The sequence below is a fragment of the Macrotis lagotis genome, chromosome 2, assembly GCF_037893015.1.
Source record: "Macrotis lagotis isolate mMagLag1 chromosome 2, bilby.v1.9.chrom.fasta, whole genome shotgun sequence".
NCBI lineage: Eukaryota > Metazoa > Chordata > Mammalia > Peramelemorphia > Peramelidae > Macrotis > Macrotis lagotis.
Window position 1 is genome coordinate 201868982 of NC_133659.1, and position 13713 is coordinate 201882694.

Sequence of the window (13713 nt, forward strand, 5' to 3'; positions counted from 1 at the left end):
TTAAGTAAATTCATAGGCAGGCACATAAAATTGCCCTGCAGGCAGCATACAACCCACAGGCCACATTTTGGACAGTCTTGATCTAAAATAATATAGATAGGATCACAAGAAAAATCAATTATTTTGAAATAGAATAGTCATATGCAAAAAAAAAAAAAGTCCAAGGATACCCAGATTAGGAGCTTTTGCTCCAGACTTCTATTCTAGTTTATTTCCTGGGTTTACTGAATCCCGAGTATATTGTGTTTGAATAGAGATATAGTTTGATAAATGACAGATTTTGTTTTAGCCGAGTCCTGTAGAGTGAATTTGCACGCATTAAGAATGGTTTCCTCAGTGATTCCCTTTTAAAATAGGACTTATTGAGAAACTAGAAATGAAAATTGTGCCCACTGACCTTATGGAAGAAAGAGCAAAGTATAGCATTATTGGGGATGACAGATCCATGCTGCACATGTAAGATGCTATACTGTATGTCTCTTTACGCAATTTTCTCTTTGAATTTTGTCTCACTCATATGTGTACTCTTTCTTTCTTTTATAGTCGCAGTACAAGAGCCATTTTGTTGCTGCCAGTTTAAGCAATCAGAAGGCTGGGAGCTCTGCTGCTGGGGCAAGTGGGTGGACCAGTGCAGGGAGTTTGAATTCTGTCCCAAGTAATTCAGCCCAACAGGGCCATGCCAATTCTGACAGCCCCATTGCCACAGCTGCCAAGAGCATCCCAGGCTTTGCCAGTGCTGGTAACCTTAGCAGTGTTCCAGGAGGGTACTCACCTACTGGAACCCAGGGTCTCAACAACACAGCTTCTGGGAGCAACAGCCGAGAAGGAATTGGTGGTGGCAGTGGTAATGGGAATAGAGAGCGATACCCAGAGAACCGAGGTAGTAGTCGCCATAGCCATGGAGACAGTGGTAATCGCCATGGTGATGGTCCACGCCATGGAGACGGCCGTCACGGTGATGGATATCGTCATCCAGAAAGCAGTGGCCGGCATGGAGATGGTCACCGGCATGGAGAAAACAGACATGGGAGTGGTGGTCGTCATGGGGAAAGCCGGGTTGGGAGTGATGGTCGGAATGGAGAGAGCAGGAAAGAAGCTTGTGGTCGTGAAAACAAGACAGACGGCAGGACAGACAACAGGACGGACAGCAGGACGGACAGCAAGATGGACTTGAAGACGGATAAGACAGCAGATGGCTTTGCTGTGCCTGAGCCACCCAAACGCAAGAAGAGTCGATGGGACAGTTAGAGGGTGTGTGCAGAGGCATGGAATGGAATGGGTGGAGTGTTATTTTTTTTTTTTAAGGATTTCTTCTTCATAAATGGCTGTGTCCTGAGAGATAAGTTGGGGCCCATAAATCCGAAATGCAGAGATCCTCCGCTCCTAAGGGACATCAGTAGCCAGGGCCTAGAAATAAGAACCCTTCTTTAGAATCCTTTTTCTTAAGCTTCCTTTGAAGCTGCTTTGGTCCTCATTGTGTGTTGAATCCTCATGTTTCAGTAGGGCTCTAGCCAGAGGGAGCTAGAGCTCTGGCAACGATGGAGCTTCTGGTATGTTCTGTGAGACTTGAGAGCAGTTAGGCAGCCATATATCTGCTCCTGAAATCCTGTTTAGGTGTTGAGGGGCCAGTTCAGGTTGTCCTGAAAGCTAACTGTAAGAGTACAGATCTGTGCTCTGTACTTTTGTTGTTTTTATTCGTTTTTCCAAACTCCTGACAGATTTTCTTCTCTTTATGTGGTGGCCAAGTAAGTTAGTGTGAGGTAGCCGGGTGCTCTGCATTGAGTTTTGGATTCCACAAATGGCAGCAGGCACAAGCTCTTAAGTTTTTGATGTGGCAACAGGTGTGCCAGGTCATTTGGAAAGCAGTACTTTTGTCTCCTCAGCCAGAAACCTTCAGATACATGGGAGATAATGACAAACTGTTTCTGACAAGCTATGCCCAGAGCTACTATGATTAGGAAGTATTCTGGAAATGGTTCCTTAGGCCTAAGATGTTTCTTAAAAATAAACCTGAGCAGTTTTAAAATATGATTTCATTGTATATTACCTTTTTTTTTTTACTTTTGTCACAACTTTTTGGCTGAAACTTGTTTTCTTCTTGTTTATAAAAGTATCCAGAACTACCAGATTTTGTGACACTTGTGAAGGTTTCTTTCAGATGTGCATTCCTTTTTGCTTGCTCTAGTAAATGTTTTATTACTGGGAGTATGCCTGGTTTGTGTGTCATTATCTCAGATATAGACTTAACTGTTTTTCACTATAAGAAGGGTGATGTCCCTTGACAGTCCTGGTCTCAGGACCATGTTTAAGACGGTAAAGAGAAAGCTGAATTAGTTCAGAAAAGTTCCCTTGACATATCAGAGATGAAGGATTAGGCTTAATGTGTTCCTTTAATTTTTTTTGAACTTTTTATTTTCCACAAAAGGGGGAGGGAAAAGAACAGTAAAAAAAAAAAAAATTGGTCTAACAATGACCAATACCAGAAAATCGTTAACCCAGAGAGCTTTGATCTGAGCAGCTTTCCCTTTTTTACAGAAAAAGAGGCAAGTCTGAAACCTAAGGAGAGGGAATAGTTCAGTAATTCTCCAAGGTTCCTCTGGGGTCTTTCATTTTCTCCTTCGGCCTTTTTGCCGCTGCTCCTTACGTTGCTGTGCCCTCAGGTCCTTTTTCATCCGTGTGTCCACCACTTTAAAGTGACCTTTGACTCCCGCTGGTCGTCGGACCTTTCGGCCCACACCTTTTTTAGCCACAACATAGGTAACTTGGCGTTTCTCCTTGCCAAACCCAGCCTTCTTGTAGAGGCTGCAAAGGAAGATGAAATTGAAAACCTTTGTCCCCATAACACTTCTGTATTAAGACTTTAATAAAACCCACTTAAACAAAAGCTCTGCCAGGGTCCCCAATATATTTCTAAGAATGTGAAAACCAAAAAGTTTGTGTTCTAAATCTAATAAACCTAATGTATTACACATCCCATTCTGTTGTTCCACTTCACCTGCGCAACTGGGCCATCTTCTCCCGCTCAGAGATATCCACTGTATTCACCACAGCCTCTGCTTTCCGCTTAGTCTGCTCCATCTTCTTTAACATCTGTGGATAGACTCCTTTATTACATGACTGCCTTCAGAGGAAGACCCTCAGGCTGCTTAGAAAAACAATCATGGCCTCAGACACTTAATAATTACCTAGAAAAGAACCCCAAGAAAACACTCACTCTACGTTTCTTTCGGGCCTTGGCCTCAGCCACTTTTTTGATGGGCCGAGCATTGATTTCACGCCAGCGTTTCCTGTATTCCTCCACTGTCTTCTTATCCAGTGGCAGTGGTCGAATCCGGTGCTGCTTTTCTTCCTGCACAAACCACTCGGGGAGGTCCCCTTCCTCCTCATTATATGTATATCTGATGAAAAAGAAGTTACTCAATGCTTTTTTTTTTTTAGATTTTTTGCAAGGCAAACGGGGTTAAGTGGCTTGCCCAAGGCCACACAGCTAGGTAATTATTAAGTGTCTGAGACCAGATTTGAACCCAGGTACTCCTGACTCCAGGGCTGGTGCTTTATCTACTACACCACCTAGCCACCCCTACTCAATGCTTTTTCAAAATAGCTGTCCATTCATGTCCATTCATCCTCCATAATTCCTACTCTTCATACCTGCTGAAGGAGTCATCCACAAGGTCCCGCCGTGCCTTCCGGGAAGAGGCAATCATAGCACCTAGAGCTAGACCTTCTGGGTCCAATATCTGGCGTTTGGCTAAAGGAACAGTTTAAGAATTCAGTACCCAACACAGCATCTGACAGTACCCAGAGTATTGAGTATCCTAGGATGTCCTAGCCACCTACCAAGCAGAACCCTGGCACTCTTACCTGGGTTCTCAATTGGCACAACCACAAATCCATCATCAGGCTCCAGTGACCGGCCCCGCTTCTTACCTCGGGAGCCTTGACTTAATTTTCTAATAAAAAGAAAACAAGCCCATCAGAATTCTCCCCACTTAACAAATCCCCTTCCCCGCAGGACAAAGGAACTGTGAAAAATGTACAGGGAGATGAAGGGAAATCAATCAATCCTTCCCCAGGTTCTACCACATTTTGCACCCCCCCACCCAGCACAGGCCCTCTCTCTCACCTCTCATCTTCACTGCTGCTACTATCACTGTCTGAAGTAGTGTCATCTTGCTCCTCTCTAGCAGAAGTGGTTGCCTTTATCTCCACAGAGATATCTCCTTTTGTGCTTATGGATTGGGACTGAGGTTGGGAAGGCAGTTCCTCCCTCCTTAAACTTGTAGGTTTTTGTTGGTTCTTCTGTTTTTCTTTGAAGCGGCTCTCATACAACAGTTGAGCCTGGCTTATCTCCAGGGCCTGATCTTCATCATCTTCAATTCCAGCAAAGCCACCCTGGCAACACCATAGGACTTCAGAACTAATAGGGAAGGGGGATGGAAACAGCAGTCCTCTCCCTCCTTGACCTCAAACCTAAATCCCTAAAACAGACTTCAGATCCCCTCTCGTAATTCCAATTCCTATACCTGATCTTACACTTACTTTGGAAAACCACAGGTTGGTTTGTTCTTCCTGAAGGACAGCCTTTTCTTCTAGTGGCACCAAAAGAGGATTATCTTCTTCTTCTTCTTGAGGCTGCTGCTCTGCAAACTTCACACTATGGGCCCAGAAATGGATCCCAGGGAAACTTGAGTTGCAGACTCTTACAATTAGATACTTACAATTGTATAATGCTTACAATTAGACACCTCAATGAAACATTTCCTCTTCGGTAATAGAATCATGGGATTTAGAGCTAAAGAAAAATCAAAGGGCTTCCACCCTAAAACTGAGCTCACCGTTTTCGAGATGGAGAAGTTCCATATCCCTTAACTCCTGCTAGTTCTTCAGGGTCTAGGTCACTGGCCAGAGATTCATCATCAGCATCCTCATCCTCTTCATCAGATAAATAGATATCACTCTCTGGTTCCTCCATCAGGAATTTGTCTGCAGCCCCCATATTTCCTTGTACCACTTCCTGTAGTAGCTGTGGTTTAATGTAAAACAGGCCAAGGCTTATCAAAATGATGCTTTTATATTTTCAAAATACTGTGTTTTCAGTTTATGTCCACAATGTCACTTTTGGAAAACTTATTGCTACATGTAATTTTACCATGAACTATGGAAATTTTCCTTCTACAACTTAACTTTGAGCTGTCTTGTCTTACTGTTGACTCAGTGATTTTATAAATCTACTAGAGCTTTCTGTGTAATCTGGACGTATCCATGTTAGGTACAGAAGCCAAAATTTAAAAGTGGTGGGGGGGTTAGTAGATTTAGCCCACAGCTCACTCTCCCAGTTTCATGTCATAGCAAATCTCAGAAGCATACCTTTATCCACATAACTGATAAAAATGCTGAACATCTGGGGATCAAAGACAGATCTTTTTTTGAGGTCACCCCAATAGAGGCCTTCCAAAATGTTCAGGTCCAACAAACATTTTCCTCACCCTAATGCATATAAGCCGTATATCCCCTTCTTAGCCCTTATCTTTCCAGACTTGAGAAGCATCATTTTTTCATTATACTTTCACAAATAAAATACCAATTAGATGCCTGTCAGACCCAGCATGATAATCGATATCTCCTAACTCCCTGGGCCTGAACTTTTTCACAATCCACAATCTGTTATCCATGATGCTTCATGAATCACTGAAAATTCCTAAAAGCACTCATTCCTATATTTCTCCTCCAGCCACCTGGTGCCCACGGATTGTCCGAAGCGAAAACATCCCAGTTTCACCATCATCAGCAATGGACACTCCAGGCAGATCCATCTTCAGCTCCACACGCTCCCGTTGCTTCCTCTGCTCCTGAAGTAGCTTTTTTTTCTTCCTGGATAGTGAACATGAAATCAACTCTAGGCCTTTCTACATATCAGCTAATCTCCCAAGGCTTTTTCTAAACCCCACAACCCTTTCTCCTGTATTTACTGGCTCAAGAATCTAGAAAGAGCTGAATCTAGGATGTTATAAACATGACGAGTTATACTTGGAAACCACTGAACAATTTGAAAATTGAACCTGTCTTTTTTTTTTAATTTCAGGCAGTGGGGTTAAGTGACTTGCCCAAGGTCACACAGCTAGGCCATTATTGAAGTGTTGGAGGCCAGATTTGAACTCGGGTCCTCCTGACTCCAGGGCTAGTGCTTCATTTACTGCACCATCTAGCTGCTCCTTGTGTCTTACGTTAAAGACTCAAAGCCTTCAGTAGATAATAACAAATGCAATTTAATATCTAGCTTTTCCATACATTTGTAAAAGGTAATTTCTTCTAAAATAAAATGTCACAGCACTTCCCCATCCAGCATTCCTATTATTTTGTGCCCTAGTGTAGTTCTCTACTTGTAAAGTCCCAGCTCTGCTGCCAGTCTCTTCTCTCACCTTTTCAGCTCTGCTACCTCCTGGGCCTTCATTTCTGCAAGAGCTCTGTCCAAATCTTCCTCATCATCCTCTGCAGCCACAGTTATGTTTTTTCTTCCTTCTTCCTCTTGTTCCTCCTCCTCCTCCCCAGAGCTAAGGCTAGAATGAAGGTAAAACAGAATGAAGGCACATACAATGCCATTTAACCCTCTTACCAATTTTCCTTTTCAAATCTTATGCTCTAACCTCAATCTTCAGCTTACCTAACATCCAATGCCTTTGCTTGATCTTTTAGCTTCTTGGCCACAAATCGACGAAGTTTTGTCCTCCAATTCAGCAGGGACCTGTTCCAAAAGGCCCATAACTGATCACCCTACTCCTATTATTGTCAAGTAACTCATTAAAAAATATCAAAGCTATGCTCAAGATACCAAGATCATAAAATAAATGAAAACCAATGCCTTGTGCCTCAATTTTTTTTTGAATTTTACAATTCTCCCCCTTATCTCGCTTCCCCACCCCCACCCCCACTGAAGGTAGTCTTTACATTGTTTCCATGCCGTACATTGGTCAAAATTGACTGTTGAGAGAAATCATATCCTTAAGGAAAAAGTACAATATAAGAGACATGTAAGATGCCTCTTTTTTAAAAAAAATTAAAAGTAATACCCTTTGGTCATTTAAACTCCACAATTCTTTGTATGGATACAGGTGGTATTCTCCATCAGCAGATAGCCTAAAATTGCCCCTGATTGTTGCACTGATGAAATGAGCAAGTCCATTAACCTAACTGCAATTTTTGAGACAATAGTTTCCTATTATGAAAAAGACATCTGTCACATCTGCTCCTCAAATCTCATATATGTAACCATAGACAATCAGGCTTGCCCTCGAAGGTGGTTCCCAGTCTCATAATTTTTGGGAGGTCTTCCCTAGTACCTGAGCTCCTTCCGCCCCAGTACTTTGATGTCCTGGCAGTACACCTTCACATCCTCGCTAGTGGCTGGATGCTGCTCCAATTCCTTATCATCCAGTATGATCTGCTCAGCACGGAAGGAAAAGGATCAGAGAAGACTAAACTGCCTAGCTGAGTTAGGCTGACTTTTCTATATATCTCTTCAACCCCACACTCACCTCACTAGCTTTGGAGAGAAAGTCAACAGGGTTGGCAGCTCGAAGAAAGTCAGTGCTGGAGACCCGGTGATAGAGGGTGAGGTCACCCTCAGCATAGCCCTCAGCCTAGGGAGACAGGAAAGAAACACAGAAGAGGGAAGTCCCCTTTGAGATATTCTAAATGGCTTACATTCCTTCTTCTTCTAAGAGATTTCAGGGTATGTTCATTTTTCTCTTCCACATGCATACCTTGGCTTTCTTTTTGGTTACCAGTTCACTCACAGTCTTGGCCTGAACTTCGACTTCTTTAAAGGCAAATTTGGGGTCAAAGAATTTATTGTCAATCTTATCAGGAGCCAGGAAACCTGGAAGAGAAAAGATGTTGAATAGGAAAAATGGCTTTTTAAGAGAATGAGAATATAGCTATCTAGATAGAGGAGAACTCACCCTGGCAGACCACAAAGATCTCTGCAGATTCCTGGCGGGAGGCCTGGGGCTTGGTGGCCTGGACATGGCGAAACAGCTGTTGGAATATCCAGAGAAGGGGCTGGTAGTCACGGGAGCGGAAAACCTTAGTGATAAAGCAGCCCCCTCTCGCCAGGAAATCACAGGCCAGACGCAGGGCCATCAAGGTCAGGTGGGCTGGGGGAAACAAGACCCGTCAGCTGGAGTGCCAGGGGCCGAGCCTGTGAACAAGCCCAGCCCTCGGTCCTCAAGCACCTTGTGAGTAGGCATCATGGACCCAGCTGGCCCCCACATTCGGGGCCCCGTCATTGAGCACCACATCAACCTTCCAGGTTTTCAGCTCCTTCCGGAGAGCCTGGAGAAAGGAAACAGACCATCATGTCTCCCCGCGGGTCTCCCCGCGGGTGTCCCCGCGGGTCTCGGGGGGCTTGCCCTGGGCCTGGGGCAGGCTTCCAAGAGGACAGGTGCAGGGGCACGTGATGAAGCTGGGGGCCACAAATCCAATGGTCCGCGGGGCAGCCCGGGGCAGGGGACCCACCTGGCGGCAGCGGTCCGTGGTGATGTCCTCCTGCAGCGTCACCACGTTGGGAATGGGCTTGATGGGAACCAGGTCCACCCCTAGGGAAAGGACAGTGAGGCGGCGGCCCGGCCCACGGCGGGCGCCCCGCAGCCCCGGCGCCCCGACACTCACCCACGATCAGGCTGGACACCGGCATGAACTTGGCGGCCACCTGCAGCCTGCGGGGCAGAGAGGCGTTACCTAGCACGGGGGCCCCCGCTGCGCCCCCATCTCCGGGGGCAGCGGGGCCCCAGCGCCCGGGGCGTGCCCTCCTTCACCGCGGGGGGGAGGGGAAGGAGACGGGGGGGGGCTCCCGGGCACCCACCATCCCCCCGGCGCCGCGCACAGGTCCAGCAAGGCCCGGGCTTTCTGCAGGAACTGGAAGCGGCGGTTCAGCTGGATCAGCTTGAACGCGGAGCGGGAACGGAAGCCTGGGGGAGAGAGGGCGCGCGGTGAGCGGGGACCCGCGGGGCCCGGGGGGCGGCCCGGGGGCTCCTCCAGGCTCACCGGTCTCCTTCGCCAGGTGGTAGAACTTGTCCCGCCGACTCTTCCCGACTTTGCCCTTCTTTCCCATGGCGCCGGACCGGGAGGGTGCTCCGACTCGGGTCCTCTTTCCTAAGGCCGCAGGCGCCCGCACCCGAACTTTGAGGGCACGTGTAGACCGGGGCCGACCTTCCGCCCTCTTCCGTCGCCGTCCTTATGACGTCACAGCCGCCCCTTCAGCCATCTTGAGTTCGCGGCGTTTGTTGTTGTTTTCACTAGGCTGACGGGGCGGTACTAGCGGGCCTCTAATCCAATCTCTTACTGCTAGGGAGGCAGAGACAGGAAGTGACGCAGCCAAGAGCGCTGCCTTGGACTCCTTCAAAAATAAAGCTAAGACTTAGAGAGGAGATGTTGGAGCAGTGGAAACCAATCATCCAGGAGTGCTTTCGGGGGCGGGGGGGGACCATTTTCAAGTCACCTCAAATGGCCAGAAGTGGACTTCGACCTTCTCAACATGGCTTCTAGACGCCGTCATTCCTGCGTGGAGACCGTCGCGCTCCTTGACCCGGAAGCTTTCTCGCGCCAGTCGCTAACGCTCCCGCCCTTTTGCGCTTGCGCCCGGAACTCTCTTGGATGCCGGCATCCGGCTTTGGGAAGAGAAGATGGCGCTGGACGGGCCGGAGCAGGTAAGCAGTCCGGGACTGGGCCGAGGCAGGGATCTGTGGGGACGGATGGGGTACGGAATTCAAATTTTGGCGGGCACAAACAGACCGCGGGTTCGGATCCGACGGAGGCGGGGACCGAGCGCCAGGCGAGGCCGGTGCTTCCCGCCCAGGCCGATGTGCTTTGTCAGCGCCGCCCCGGCCGGGGATGCGGCCCCGAGCCCCGATCGGACGGGGCCCCCACCCCGCACGGACGCTGCCCGCGGGTGTGCGTGTCTTCCCTTCCCGCTCAGGTTGACCGTAGGTCCCCGACGGGCAGGGGGCGAGTCCGCGCCCTCCCTGGCCCGGGACTGTGCCTGCCTCACGGGCCTCTGTGCCGTAGGCACCTCCCACGAATGTTGTCTGCTAACGCTTCTTCAGCAGATGGAGTTGGAGGAAGGCAAGGCCGGGAGTGGGCTGCGGCAGTATTACCTGTCCAAGATCGAGGAATTGCAGGTGAGGCTGGGCGCTGGGGGCGGGCTCGGGGTGAGGAGGACTGAAGGCGGCATGGGAGCACTCAGCCCGTGCCTCGGGGAGGGGGCAACCAGGTATTATGAGAGTGGGCACGAAATTTGGGAGAGGGGGAAGAGAAATTCATTCCCTCCAGGGAGGCAGTCTGTGGAAGAAAGAGTGTTTCAGAAGGATGCGAGACAGGGGAGAAGGCATAGAAATTGGGCTTGCCAGAAATGTAGGGGGTTGGGTTAAAGGGGGGGGGGGCAAGATAAAGAAGCTTTGAGAGCTTAAAGCATGGGTGTACTGAAAGGACACTACTGCTTGGGACCCGAGCTCAAGGAAGAGAGAAAACCCAGAACTCTATTTTTTAGAAGGACCCTTAAGAATAAAAACAGAACAGAATGAAGACATATTGAAGGATGTGTTTCTGAACTTCAATGGAGACTTTGATGCTTATATAGGGAAAGTAAGGTATCCAGTTAGTAGAGGCTAAGGGCTTTTGTGGTCCTTTTCAGAGACTTTGTTTTAGTGAATAACTGATTTGGGTTATTAAAATTGTCTCCCCAGAAGCCCTCTTTGTGAAGGTTTATAGTATTTAGAATAAAATTAGCAGTGCTAGCTAATGGCAAGACTCTTTAAAGGACAGAACAGGGTTGGTGGGATCACTTTGCTAAAATCTGATATTAGGTATAGGTAAGCCTAGGTAATGTGGGCCTCATTTTTCTTTATGATCAAGTTTTAAGGAATTTGATTAGGATTCTGTTTTTAGCTCCTGGTCTATTGATTATACTGGTTGTCTCCTCTTCATCACAGCTGATTGTGAATGACAAAAGTCAGAATCTCCGGCGTCTGCAAGCACAAAGAAATGAACTAAATGCAAAAGGTAGGAGCCCACCATAGTGACTGGGATTCTGGATTCTGTTTTGACTTTCTGGGTGGTATCCTTGCCCACACTTCAGATGTTAATATAAAGTAGTATACAAGTGAGCAGCTAGGCAGCATGGTGGACAGAGTGCCAGGAATGGAGTTGGAAAGACATCTTCCTGAGGTCAAATCTGGCTGCAAACACTTAGTATCTGTGAGTCCCTAGGCAAGTCAGCCCACCCTGTTTTACCTCTCTTCCTTGGCTGTAAAATGAACTGGAGGGGGAAATGACAGATAACTACAATGTTTTTGCCAAGAAAACCCCAAGTGAAGTCTAGTCAGACACAACCAAAGTAATTGAATGAAAGCATGATTAACATTGATTAGCATTACTTTTTTCTGTTAAATATGATGGAAACTTCTTTTAAGTCTGTGAAAATACTTTATGCTCTCCAGCACTGCTCCAGTTGATTGAATTGCAGGACTGGAATAGGAATCAGGTAATTTGAGCTATTTAGCAAAACAATAGCAAGATTCTGAAAAAACTTCTCATATTTGCTTCTCAAACAGTACGCCTGCTACGGGAAGAACTACAGCTATTGCAGGAACAGGGGTCCTATGTGGGGGAAGTGGTCCGAGCTATGGACAAAAAGAAAGTTTTGGTCAAGGTACAGAGTTTGACCCCAAGGTCTGAAATACATCTATTTTCTATAGTTCTTACTCTTTATAATGGACCCTTAGAGGTGGAAGGGGGGTAATATCGTATCTTACTGACTTACCACGTATTCTTTTAACATTTCTTGACTTCTCACTGTTATATGACTTGAGCCTAGGATGTAGATTGTAACCACTTGGAAATTAACAAGCTTCTCTCTCTAGGTCCATCCTGAAGGGAAGTTTGTGGTAGATGTAGATAAGAACATCGACATCAATGACGTAAGTGTCATAATTCAAGGAATGGGGGGGGAGGGATTGAGGCTTGTCTGTGCTATTCTTTATCATTTTCTAAAACTATTCACCACAACCAGGTGACACCCAATTGCCGAGTGGCCCTTCGAAATGACAGCTACACCCTGCACAAAATTCTACCCAACAAAGTAGATCCATTGGTATCTTTGATGATGGTGGAAAAAGTTCCTGATTCAACCTATGAGATGATTGGTGGCTTAGACAAGCAGATTAAGGAGATTAAAGAAGTGATTGAACTTCCTGTTAAACATCCTGAGCTTTTTGAGGCTCTAGGCATTGCACAGCCTAAGGTGAGGGGCAGGATTTACTGTTAGTCATATGAAAAGTTCTGATCTATGTTTGTACCAGATAACATTACTCAGTCAAAAAGAGGGGGCTGGGTTAGAGGCAGTTGTGCTCAAGACACCAACTGGGATATGGGAGATTCAGGGTGGACTTTGCCATGAAGACCGAGTTCACCTACTCTTCCATAGGGTGTATTGCTGTATGGACCTCCAGGGACTGGCAAGACTCTCTTGGCTCGAGCTGTGGCTCATCACACTGACTGCACCTTTATTCGTGTCTCAGGTTCAGAGCTGGTTCAGAAATTCATTGGTGAAGGTGAGCATGGTAGGGGAAAATGAAGTCATGAGGTAACCTCGGTTTAGATGAGGTATAAGGGATCAGTCAGCCAGAATCCTTCCTCTTCTTTGGCACTCAGCTTTTGACACAAGTTTATGTTTTTCAGGGGCACGAATGGTACGGGAGTTGTTTGTTATGGCCCGAGAACATGCCCCTTCCATCATCTTCATGGATGAGATTGACTCCATTGGTTCATCTCGGCTAGAAGGTGGCTCTGGGGGGGACAGTGAAGTACAGCGAACGATGCTAGAGCTACTTAACCAACTGGATGGCTTTGAAGCCACTAAGAACATCAAGGTGGGAAGGATTCTGGTTGGAACGGAGAGAGAAGAAAGGTGTAGAATCTAGCTTTAGGAAAGAGAATAAAGACAGCTGATGAGCTCTTCCCTCCCACAGGTTATCATGGCTACCAACAGAATTGACATCTTGGACTCAGCTCTACTTCGCCCTGGTAGAATTGACAGGAAGATTGAGTTCCCACCCCCTAATGAGGAGGTTGGTGGTAGAGAGCACCCAGGGAAATATGTAGCTGCCTAAGAGGGGGGGAGTGTAGTGCTCAAGGCTTCCCTCTCCTCTCTACCACTACAGGCACGATTGGATATCTTGAAGATTCATTCTAGGAAAATGAACCTGACTCGAGGCATCAATCTACGGAAAATTGCAGAGCTCATGCCTGGGGCATCAGGGGCTGAAGTGAAGGTAATGTATGAAGGGAGATGTTGTTATAGGAACTGTGATCTGAGGGTCCTATTAACTTAACTTTTTGTGTACAGGGTGTGTGCACAGAAGCTGGAATGTATGCTCTTCGAGAAAGGCGTGTCCATGTCACCCAGGAAGATTTTGAGATGGCAGTAGCCAAGGTAAAGAAGCTGTGATTTGGGGGGGGGGGGGGTGGGAAGCCACAATACCCTGAACTGGTTTTGCCCTTTTCTGGGCTATTACAGCCTATCATTTCTTCCTTCAGGTCATGCAAAAAGATAGTGAGAAGAACATGTCCATCAAGAAACTATGGAAATAAAATGGTCAGCCTTATGTCTCCCAAATAAAAGCTCTCTGGGACAGTTAGTTCTCCTGTTTCTAGTTT

At 46.9% G+C, this 13713-nt stretch overlaps 3 protein-coding genes across 6 annotated transcripts in view; 2 read left to right on the forward strand and 1 right to left on the reverse strand.

Annotated features, from left to right (window-relative positions):
• The window catches only part of DDX42 (DEAD-box helicase 42), a 43795-nt gene extending 36970 nt beyond the window's left edge, over positions 1 to 6825 (forward strand). The window contains exons 18-19 of one of the 2 annotated variants that reach the window (XM_074224464.1): positions 544 to 1251; positions 5735 to 6825. In XM_074224464.1, coding sequence (XP_074080565.1) covers positions 544 to 1248 — 705 coding nt within the window. In that variant the 3' untranslated portion in view covers positions 1249 to 1251; positions 5735 to 6825. Of the gene's footprint in view, positions 1 to 543; positions 2970 to 5734 lie in introns of those variants that run through there. The other variant, XM_074224463.1, reaches the window with a different exon arrangement.
• FTSJ3 (FtsJ RNA 2'-O-methyltransferase 3) lies at positions 2390 to 9971 on the reverse strand. 2 transcript variants are annotated; one of them, XM_074224465.1, is made up of 21 exons: positions 9500 to 9971; positions 9046 to 9397; positions 8864 to 8969; positions 8671 to 8717; positions 8518 to 8597; positions 8235 to 8334; positions 7962 to 8156; positions 7764 to 7879; positions 7536 to 7640; positions 7341 to 7441; positions 6665 to 6745; positions 6423 to 6560; positions 5739 to 5874; positions 4839 to 5026; positions 4543 to 4657; positions 4127 to 4395; positions 3865 to 3953; positions 3652 to 3751; positions 3215 to 3398; positions 2996 to 3090; positions 2390 to 2802 (listed from the first exon to the last, which is right to left on the reverse strand). In XM_074224465.1, the coding sequence occupies exons 2-21, from the start codon at positions 9110 to 9112 to the stop codon at positions 2607 to 2609; spliced, it is 2508 nt and encodes an 835-aa protein (XP_074080566.1). In that variant the 5' UTR covers positions 9113 to 9397; positions 9500 to 9971; the 3' UTR covers positions 2390 to 2606. The 2 variants fall into 2 exon arrangements, with proteins under 2 accessions (XP_074080566.1, XP_074080567.1); XM_074224466.1 differs by lacking the exon at positions 9500 to 9971 and having other exon boundaries at positions 9046 to 9424.
• Positions 9602 to 13694, forward strand: PSMC5 (proteasome 26S subunit, ATPase 5). Of its 2 annotated transcripts, none has more exons than XM_074224469.1 (12): positions 9602 to 9707; positions 10104 to 10178; positions 10989 to 11058; positions 11610 to 11707; positions 11919 to 11975; positions 12068 to 12298; positions 12482 to 12608; positions 12736 to 12926; positions 13026 to 13124; positions 13218 to 13328; positions 13403 to 13489; positions 13594 to 13694. In XM_074224469.1, exons 1-12 carry the CDS (start codon positions 9684 to 9686, stop codon positions 13645 to 13647), a joined length of 1224 nt encoding a protein of 407 aa, XP_074080570.1. In that variant the 5' UTR covers positions 9602 to 9683; the 3' UTR covers positions 13648 to 13694. The 2 variants fall into 2 exon arrangements, with proteins under 2 accessions (XP_074080570.1, XP_074080571.1); XM_074224470.1 differs by having other exon boundaries at positions 9608 to 9707; positions 10107 to 10178.
• The last annotated feature ends 19 nt before the right edge of the window (positions 13695 to 13713 follow it).